Source organism: Megalops cyprinoides, chromosome 7, assembly GCF_013368585.1.
Source record: "Megalops cyprinoides isolate fMegCyp1 chromosome 7, fMegCyp1.pri, whole genome shotgun sequence".
Taxonomy (NCBI): Eukaryota; Metazoa; Chordata; class Actinopteri; order Elopiformes; family Megalopidae; genus Megalops; species Megalops cyprinoides.
Window position 1 is genome coordinate 31658073 of NC_050589.1, and position 10981 is coordinate 31669053.

General features: G+C 43.9%; 1 protein-coding gene across 1 annotated transcript; it reads right to left on the reverse strand.

The window, feature by feature from the left end:
• Window positions 1-1187: 1187 nt before the first annotated feature.
• Window positions 1188-6661, reverse strand: LOC118780828 (matrix metalloproteinase-19-like). The gene is given in 9 exon segments (XM_036533545.1): window positions 1188-1424; window positions 1596-1723; window positions 2304-2468; window positions 2699-2774; window positions 3349-3629; window positions 3853-4065; window positions 4287-4417; window positions 5088-5176; window positions 6572-6661. Coding segments are annotated over 9 exon segments (1410 nt in total).
• Window positions 6662-10981: the final 4320 nt, after the last annotated feature.

Sequence of the window (10981 nt, forward strand, 5' to 3'; positions counted from 1 at the left end):
TAGAGACAACAGTCACTCTGGGCTACATCTTATGCGAAGTCATTATTTGATATTAGTTGATTATCAGATATTGACCATGAAGACATTTAGTCAATAAAACAGGCTACACAGTAGTCATCATCTTTTTTTTCCACAAAAAAACAAAGTTCAGAAAATGGTTTTATTCTCATCTTTTAGGGAGTCCTAATCCAAGGCTCTAAAACTAAGCAATTGTGCAGACGTATTGTTTTATAACTATTTCATCCATTGCTGAAGTTACATTTCTCTGAGAGAATTGCTTGGGTGAACTCGTGTATTTGCAAGAAAAAAGCCTGTGAAAGTCAACTTAAATTTATTTACATACATACATGCATAAAAGGATATTTCCAATTGAGAAACTGATGTCAGTTGAATAAAGTGGTTTACTGCAATGAGAAAGATGAAGTAAAGCCAGTGAAGTGCAGCTCTTGGGAAGCTGGGAAACTGTAGGAGCAAACTGAGCTGTTGGGAGACTGACCCTAGACCAGGCCGTAACAACGGGACCCAGGTGAGAGCAGAGGATGCTACACTACAGCAGAAGTGCAATGCAAATACAATAGCAGCACAGCAGTGCAGTACAATAAACATCTGAAAATTGCAGTGTTTTTAGCCAGGGTTTGCATTAGCATTGGCCTTATGCAGGTAGAGTTTGTATATTCTTTATTCCTGTTACGACTAACTTCACACCCTGGCAGTGCAGTCAAAATTTAACATGCATCCCAGAATTCTTGTAAGAGTGATGGGATGGCCGACCCAGATCACCTTGGTTTTCTTTATGAAAGCTAGTGTGCAATTACACATTTGATGTTGGTGCTGGTGCTGGTGTGTTTAATTTGGGGTGTTGTAGTATGAGCAAACCGCCATAACAATTTGCATCACTAGGTGGCAGTGTTTTACCATCTTAGATTACTGGCCCCGAAACAAAACACACAATGACACTCCTGTTTGGCTTTCATCTTGTTGCAGGAAATGACTTTGGGAAATGCAGCAAGGTTGAATTTGATTTGCTCCACACTCTGATCCCTGTGCAGGGAGTAAAACGTCTATTAGAGTTACAGTTACGGACATCCTGCTCTCTTAATACCTAATCCAGATTGTGTGGCTGTGTTAAGTGCGTGATGAATGTTTCCTGAAGCTGGAAGCCCTGCAAGAACTCGCCCTCTGGTGGCCTAGTCGTCACACTGCATCCAGTCATCCTTCTTGCTATGCGGGTACCCGCTGTCCACTTTCAGCTGCTTGTTGACACGCCAGTAGTCGTTGCCCTTGAAGAAGTAGATGTAGCCGTTGGTCCAGGTGAGAGCAGCATCCGGTTGGGATGGGACCCCGGAGAACAGCTGGGAGACGGGTTTGGGGGACCTGCTGAAGCCTGTGTTCACCAGCTCATCCCACTCCCAGTACTCAGAGCCCTGGAGGGCAAGGGAAAGGCGAGGAGCTCAGGCAAGCACAAAGGTCGATTCAGTGGAAATTTACCGCAAATTTGTCTACTAACGGCTGTTATCAGGAACTATCCCAGTGAGTTTGATGCATATCATTTTAACATCAGTGATATGTCAGTATCAACTGCACGCTATAGCTACCTTAAGGAAGACTATTTTCTTGCTGGGCTCGAGGTACAGGGCTGTGTCGATGTTGGAGGGAATGAGGGACAGCTGTTTAGGGTATCCCTGGTCCATCTGGAAGCCTGTGTACCTCCACACTTTGTCACCTGAGTAACAGCAGGACAGAGGTCATTGTGAGGTAAGTGTCCTGGAAGCCAGCCTGAAATTAAACAAACTGAAAACGCAGGATATAAATGTTTAAATAACCAAACCCAGTGAAGATTGATGGAATCTTCCTAAAATCAAAAAATGTACCAGGGTTTTCAGTACATCTGCATATCAGTATATAAGTATGTGTAAATTAAACCAATTATATATAAGTTGTGTTTGCTAAACAAACCACTTTTTCATCAGAGAAATGTTTTAACAGTTACGTGTACTTTCAACCCCCAACAGCTGTTCTATGATCAAATTACCTAAGCCCAGTGCATCTGGGGGGAAATAAAAGAAGAAACTGATCTGGGATCATACAGGTCAGGGCTTATTCACACCAACTGCATCAGCATGTGCTAGGCAATGATTGTGTAGCCACCCACTCAATCACGCACAGGTACCTTTCAGGAAGCCGGTCTACGCCTATGCCGAAACAACTGATCTCGAATCACCTCACCTCACCCCAGTGCTTGGGCAAGGGGAAAAAAAATCAGGCCAAAGCTGATCTAGGGTCAGCCCCACACATGAGGGTACCTTTGAAGAAGTAGGTCTTTCCAGTTCTCTGGGAGTGGACGGCTGCGTTGAGGTTCCCAGGCAGGCCCTTCCACAGGAGGCTGGTTTTGACAGGTGTGTTGTACCCCTTATCCGACAACGTCCACACATAGTCCCCCCTGAAAGCGTACGTCTTCCTCAAGGGCCCTTTGTGAACGGAGGGAACACGTGTCAGCCTTTTGAACACCCAGGCCAGCAGCTGTATGCTAAGTTAAAACGCAGTGTAGCCCAGGAGATCATGAGTGACTAATTATCAAAAACAGCACTACTTCTATAAATCACCAAATATAAATGATATTTCAAGTCCAATATGCTCAGACATAGACATATATTTAACATGGGGTTTACGGGGCAAACTATGGTGGAAGATTTTTTACCAACAATGATGTCATCGAGGTCATCAGAGCAGGGATCAATCTCTTTCTCCTCCTTTGGAATGGCAGGCGCAGGGTGCTGGGGTCCCCCGGATTTGCCATTTGGCTTGCCTGAGCGGGAAGAGGGAGCCGTGGACTTCAGACACAGAGTGGGGTACATAACCCGAATCGAATTCAAAAACTCAACGATCTGAACGTGTACATTCTCATGCCAGATGCTCTGAATCAGATTGACTTGTAAAGTAAAAGTACATAAGTGCACATAATGAGGCCACATGAGAAACCATACAATGCAAAACAACAGACCGCATCTGAGCGTCTGTACAGCATCAATCCATCAGACATGCTATAATAAGCAGCGCCCTGCTGGATGATGTGGAGAGGTTTTCAGAGAGGCTGGCTGAGTTGTTTTTTCGCTGTGTGCACAGGCTGGTTCTTTTGTTTGTTGTTTTTAAAATAAATTATGTGTTTTTGTAAATTTGCTCCTTCTCTTGGGTTTTGTGAGAAGCACCAACCAGTTTCTCCACAGATATAGGCCTACAATGAAAAAAATTCAACAACAAGTGCAAAATGTCAACCATAATATACAAGCAAAGTGTTTGTGACTATGGGAGCCCAGAGAGAGTGTGAAAGCATGTCCTAGTGCATATAACCAGAGCATGTGATGCTTAGCAAGACTTGACCTCACCATACAGAGCCTGGATCCCTCGCACATCGTCAGGGTGCAGGCGAAAGTTGGAGCGGTACCCGCTGTAGACGGGCCCCATCAGGGCGCTGCTGTACTGCGAGTGGCCCAGCCCCAGGGCGTGGCCGATCTCATGTGCCGCGACAATGCGCAGGTTGGAGCCGTAATCCTTCCCTTCGGTCCAAAACTCGGAGCCGTCGAAATGCACAATCCCCGACTCGGGGGCGTCGGCGTGGGCCAGTACCCGCCCTGAGCGAAAGGAGCAAGTCCGGTTTAGTTTGCGGCTGCTGCAACACAGTGTATGGTCAACCAATCACACACCACCTATGTGCTGTCAATCAGTCACACCCTGTGTGCCATCAGCTAATCATGAGTAGCCTGTGTATGGTCATCCAATCACTGCACACAGGTGCAGGAGGCTAGATCAATGCAGCCAGGCAGTGCCTTCTCCTTTGAGGTAGTATGCTCTTACCTGGTCCATCGAAGGGGACAGGACAGTAGCCATCCTTCTTGTGAAAGGAGATCTTGATGTCGGGCCGCCCTCCGTGCACCTCCTGGAAAGTCAGGGGGGACGCATCGCTCCAGTACTTGAATGCTGATTGGATGGCCGAGCGCGTTTTGGCTAATCCCAGATGAGGGGTGTAATTATAGATGCGGTAGGATAGGTTTTTCTTACGCCAGTAGCCTGTTCAAACATCCATGCACAGAAAAACATAAATATTTCCATAAGCATGATGATTCATCCTTCAATCATATCATAATCATTTCTGGAAGAACTGTGATGCATATGCTTGTGTAATATCAGGCAATTTAATATAATGGTCAACCTGAAACGGAGACATAAACTTTTGACATTCGATATCCATACCAAAAACCTTTGTGAAGCCCCTTTATGTGTTCGCTCACCCATCAGCCGATATTTGAGGGATTTTTGGTTGAAAGGATCCTCGATGCCACAGCGAGGTTGTCTCATCTTAACCAGCGTGGCCTTGTCGATCTTCCCCGTGACAGGCAGGTCAGTCACCTTCTGGAAGATTCTGTTCAGAAGGAAAATGAAAGAGAGGACCATTGTGACAACATTGCGGAAGGTCCATCAGCTCTCCCTCAGTCTCTGCTGGTTACCATTCAATATTGTTATCCCACAGCTGGTTTGGACTGTAGTCCACAAAACCACATTCCACATGCAGGCAAATACCACTTCCTCTCCGCTCTGGTACATTCCATACAGATTTACCCCTGGCTTCAATCAAAACTGCCGAGCCATCCTGAGGGAAAGTGGTATTCAAAAAGAAAAAGAACTGATGAGTCCTTGATTCATTTGGTGGCATATTACATGTGACTTTACCCCCTCAAATAGCATAGCGTTTTTGACTGAATCCAGGGCTAAGGGTTAACATGTTGTCGTTATTAGGACAACTGACTTATCTCATGTGTGGACTTCTGAATAGACTCTTAGGGGATGAATAACATGAAAGTCATCCTCTGAGCAATCAAAAAAAGTAATAAAAGTAGATATATCTACACACTTGACTGACTCTACAGTACGAAAAATGTTGGCACTATTTAAAGTTTAATGTGTGAAAACAGGTTCACAAATCACCTGGTTCTATATAAAACAAGAGCAGATAAAATGGCAGATGACACATGTCAGACAGGCATATCATGTTGAGAGCTGTGTATTAATAAAAGCTCATTGCCATTGGTTACCTGAGCGCCTCTGTGACCTCCTCCATTTGATTCCCTTGGCTTTTTGGGTCCAGTGAGGTTTCCAGGTAGCCATATTTCTTCAGGTAAGACTAGAGAGAAAGAGACAATCCAATGGTATATGGCACAGGTGGGGTGCTGAAAAACAGCAAGGAGGGCATTATTCTTTCATTGGTTTTTGGAATAAGAGAGCGTGCGTCACTCTTCTCCCCATGGGTGCTGGGGGAAATCCAAAATATCAAAAATGGATGATTCAGAAGGCAGAAATTGATTTATGTGTTATTGAGAGTGAATAAAAACAGAACTGTTATTGTGGTAACGGAGGCTGGCCAGTTATGTGGGCATGGGTAGCTGACTAGACCTCATACCCACAGTGTAGCATGACCTTGTCTGATTGGAGCAAACAAACTTGAGACAGTTCGTGTGAGCAGTGCTGAAAAACAGCCATTTCACTCAGCTCCCGTTTTCATCACCCAAGTTAAGGCGTACCTTTTTGGAACAGCAACAACTACTAATTTGTCAGCCATCAATATAGCATATTTCAAAAGCCCTGTGTGGTGAATTGCATTGGACAGTTCATCCCACTTATCCACGACATTTATCATTTCCGTGCCCATCAGAGGTCTGCTCTAGCAGCCTCATCTGCTTGATCTGAGGTTAGCAGCAGCCCCACAGCAGTACCAAGGAATCGTTAGTCACAAACTCTGTATCACCTTCTCCGCTAATGGTAAACTCCCACAGGAATGTTCTGCACTGCAGTTTACCTAATCATCTGCAGGGGATGGCAAGAGAAGAAAGCACTGATGCTCCAGATTTAGAGAAGCAGTTCAGTCAAAAACAGATGTTCAAATGCTGCACAGTCCAACAACGAAATAATGCAACCATTCCAAAAGCGTTTCAGAAACAATTAAATTGATCTGTCAGGAGATGATAATATATCTTGTGATATCATATAATGAGTCCTATCATATAATGAGCACCTTGTAGATGTATTTTGCTATCAGTGCCCTTTTCCTATGCTGTAGATGGGAACTCAACACTCCTGTCACCCTCTGCCTTTAATATGTAGTTTTTACTGTACACTTTTCCTCTCATTTCTATTTCCCCTGTCTTCTCTCTCTCTCTCTCTCTCTCTCTCTCACACACACACGCACACACACACACACACAGACACACACTCACACACACAGCCATTTTCTCAGCTGTGCAGGAGAGTAATCCTTCCGTAAACCTGTTTCAGGTGAGGTAGGACCAGTGATTTCAAATTAATTGAACGCTTTACAAATCTGTACCTGTTTTGTGTAGAAAGATAAAAAAAAGTGTCAGCTATTTTTATGACAAGCTTTTGATTGATTTTCACTTTTGTGCATTTCTTCCTGTAGTATGGTGCTGTGGACATGTTGTTGATGGACAGGAGACAAAAATGTGCATGACAACAGGTGTGCAAATACGGTAAACCATTTTGGCTGCTGTTCCTTGATTCTTACCGTGGCTTCCATCAGTTCCTGCCTGTCGATCACAGCAGTCAGAGCACACAGTGCGGTTGAGAGCAGCATCCAGAGAACCAGGTAACCCATTTTCACAGCTCTTCAGTATGAGCACAAATTGGAAAACAACTACAGAAAGCTTATTTTTTTAAACCCCTTTTTAAATTTCTTTGTTTTTGTCTTTTTCTTTTCGGAACTTTTGTCTTTCTACCAAAGCAGGCTTGCAGCTGCAGAGACTATTTGATTTTAGTCTTTTTTTAAATAAATAAACTAATTACCTAGACACATGTAATCAGAATAACATTTAACATACCTATATTTAATAGCTTTTGGATTCACAGGCTATAGTCATTGCTGCATTAATGATCCTATCCTTTCTCTCTGTCTCTCTCTCGCTGTTTTCTCTCACTGTATTTATACCTCCCAGTGCTGACTCAGAGTGTCATTTCTGATTCCACAATGATCCATCCCCAAGGAATGTGATAGGCAGCAGATTCAGGGAGACAGCCCCCGGCCGTAACATATTTCAGCCATTCACCGCCCCTCTTGGTGCCCTCCTTCCCTCCTTTATCACCCCCTCTCAGATGATAATCTCAAAACCAGCTGCTTTCAAGAAGGCGGGAGAAAGATTTTTAATGCCCTGCTCTGGTTGTGTCAGTAAAAAAACACTTGTTAACTCTGTGAAGTCAACAACAACTCTGAGTCCAAATTAAATCAAGGCCAGACAGCATATGGTGGCTCCAATAAAGTTTTAATTTCATTTAAAGTTGATGTCACCTCTTGTTTATTTATATGAGCATTGATTTTTCTGTTGACCACTTTGTTGCCTGTTTTCATTTCCTTTAACAGTTGAATGAAAACAGGCAACAAACAGTCACAGCTGACCTCAGTTACGTTAGTGCCCACCTCACAGTTAAAGTACATTGTTTTATCTCTGATTTCTAAAGCAGTTCCTTGTTAAAGTAGCCTACAACCATTTTATGATGTCAGTCATGCGATCAACTTGTTTAGTACAGATGTGCTGCTTGTCATGAGCTTTCCAGAGAGCATCAACCAATAAAAGTATGACATACAATTAGTAATTGATTCTGAATTGGTTCATGAAATTAAATTGGGTGGCAGTGTAGCATAGCAGTAAGGAGCAGGGTTCATAACTGAAAGGCTGTCAGGCTGATTCCCTGCTGGAACCATGCTGTTGTACCCTCGGGCAACGTATTTAACCCACAATTGCCTCAGTAAAAATATCAAGCTGTATAAATGGATGACATGTAAAAACTGTAAACTTATGTAAGTCACTCTGGACAAGAGTGTCTGCTAAATGACAATAATGTAATGTAATGCAAATTGTGCATTCAGTTAGTTGTTTTACATTCAATTGCCGTAAATCCCCAGTCTTGTCTTGCAGAGGCTTTGAAAGTCATCAAAACTTCCCAGAAATGTTAGTGCCCATGTAGTTAAAGTGGAAAAATTCCCAAAGCTTTGTCTTTCATAAAGGGGAATTTTAACTTGATTTGGAGGATGGTCTCACCGTCCACACCATGATGATATATGATCTTTTCAGCAGCTGCACAGAGAAAACAGACATTTTTCAAAGCACAAAAACAAGCAGCCATGTCCCAACCCTGTAATATATTCCAGGGCTTGCATGTTCTGTAAATATATAATACAGCCACAAATGCTTTATATGGTGACAGCTTTCATTTTTTCCTGAAATGGATTTGAGAAACACTACTCCTGTCTTCACTTCTTAAGCACGAATTCAACTTCAGCCATCAGTGCTCCCCACCTTACTGGTCACCTCTTTCCTTACTGTGCAGGGGATGGGTTTGCACTCTCATTTCCTCCATCCATTGTACATTTCTTGTTTTCTATCAACCCTGTTTTTCTTGTTTACTGATTTTTTGGATTGTTTTTGCTCAGTTATTTATCAATTCACTTGTCACCTGAAATAAAAAGAGTGACAGATCGTCACTTCAGGTAAACTCTTAGACAGTCTGATCTTTTGTGCTCTCTGGCTATGTTTGCATTTAGTGCAGATTCATCAGAATTTGTTGTGGCACTATTTAGTATTTGGTTTGTTTTTAGGGCCAGTAGCTCTAATGGCCTGTCCAAGCTAATATGAGAGGATTACATTTATTATACCAGTATTTGTTGGTGATAGTCTTTCTGCAAAGGAAACCAAATTAAAATATTGAAAAATTACACTACTGTCAGCAGTGTGGCATAATGGTACAGAGCAGGGCTGGTTCATTTCCCTGCTGGGGCACTGCTGTTGTAACCTTGAGCAATGTACTTGACCCAGAATTGCCTCAGTAAATATCCAGCTGTATAAATGTATAAAATTGTAACCAATTGAAAGAGTGTCTCCTACATAACAATAATGTAATGTAAATGTATATACAGATAACACACACTTGTGTAGCAGTCATAATTCTGTCCTTTAATGAGCAGACACTGCCAATGTCAACATTAAAGTGGAGAACCATCACATGTCAAGTGTTAGCAAACAGCCTCCAGCCTTATACCACAGTGAATATTTGTGGTTAGCCTCATTTTATTTCTTCCACAGTTACATAAGCTTGGATGAAATGGGGAAGTGGAAAGACTGAGGGTGTGAAACAGGCCGTCTGACTAAGTATGTGTGGGGCCTCATGTAAAACTGGGGTCAGCCATTGTCTGCAAGTATCCACTGTCTCAGAAAGTGTGGCATTTCTGCTAGAGGCCAATTGACAAGATGCCGGGAAGGCTAAAGATGCCCGCCTTGTCGTGGTGCATGGTGATTACAGCTACAGTACACATGAGGCTTGAGCTGGCATCACATTAAAACTAGCAATTCCAGTCTGTTTCCTTCTTTTTTTTGAAGGGATCAAATAAATGAGAAATAAATGGCTTGTAGGAACAGAGCCATTATTTTGGGCAATGCTAAAATTTCTTGGTTCTGTGCAATCATCTTGAATGCAATTTAATTTAAAATGGATTTATTTTGTATAGTTATCTTGATCGGACCTTGATTTATGGGATCTGCTTGGCAGCTGCTGCAGGAAACAGTTGCACTGAGGCAACAGATTACGCTGTGATGTTTGTAACCAGCCTTTCCGTCAACTCTCTGTTTGTGAGCGCTTGTGAGTTAACTGCTGCATTTGGTGTGTTCAGCCCAAAATGGCTGACGGTCAAGCTGGAACGTTGCGGCACCGTGTTGTTGGGACTGAGGAAAAGTTACAGACACATGTGGGTATGGGCTGAGACGGGCCTTAAGGCTGGTCCACGCCCTCTGCGTCGATGGGAGTTGGGCGTGACCGTGCGGCAGTCTGGTTGCGGGGCGTTGTGGCGTGACGGGAGAACTCCATGACAGTGCGGCTCTTGGTGGCAGCATCTGGAGGCCGAATCCGGCCCTCACAGACACCTGTAATCCAAACCTGCCACAAACCGCTGTCAGCGGGGTTTAGGCAAGCAGACAGCTGAGATATCCAGGCAGCTTTTGTGGCTTTGGCACGCTCTCAAAGGGTGTGTCTATGGGACAGACTGGGGAAATTAAAACGATGCTGGTTTGCATGTGCCAAACACTGTCAGTTCAGTTATATTTGTCCAGTAAAGCTTCTAACAAATTGCACACACACAATCCTATTAGATTGAGGGTCCCTCTACATCGCAGATCTATGTTTAAATACTAACTGGTTCATTTCGCTACACAGTGAAGTTGACGTTTAGATAAAAGGACTGCAGTCCTGTCGTCTGGGCCTGATGAAGAATGGTTAGCCTGCCCCAGCGCACCTATTTATCAATGACAGCAGACGCAGTCAGTAATACTGAAAGGAAGAGGTTCTCAGAGTCTCTGCTGTGAAAGGTGTGAACTCTACTGACTGCTCAGCAGGATGTGGGTCATGAATCCAGCTGTGACATTCTTCCCCAATGACTGGCCAGGCAGTGCAGCTGGGACCTGACTGGTCTTTGGGGGTCTCAGGTGGGGCCTGCAGGCAGGTTTGCTGCAGGCTGCAGACTTTGTCACATTCTCACTTGGCTCTTCTTCTCTCTCCAGGGAAGTGCTGCAGCCAGGGAATGCGCACACTAGGCAAACTGCACTCCCATGTCTGGCCATCACACACCGCTACCAGCGTCTTTGTGTCAATACAAAGCCCACCTGCAGACAGGTCACGCCCCCCGCAGAAAAAACTGACACCCTCCCATGCCGTTACAAAATGGCAATTACAGTAGCTAAGCAATCGTATTAACCAAACACAACTTTTGACAAAGCATTGCATTGCCTCTTTACGCCAGTGTAATATTCCTCAATATCATTTTTTATGCACGTTCCCCATTAACTCAGGACAGGAGACACATAGATCAGTTTTACTATTTTCTTCCCGCCACCAAGCGCCTCCTTCGTCTCCCTCTCAGCAGTAGTCTCCTCTT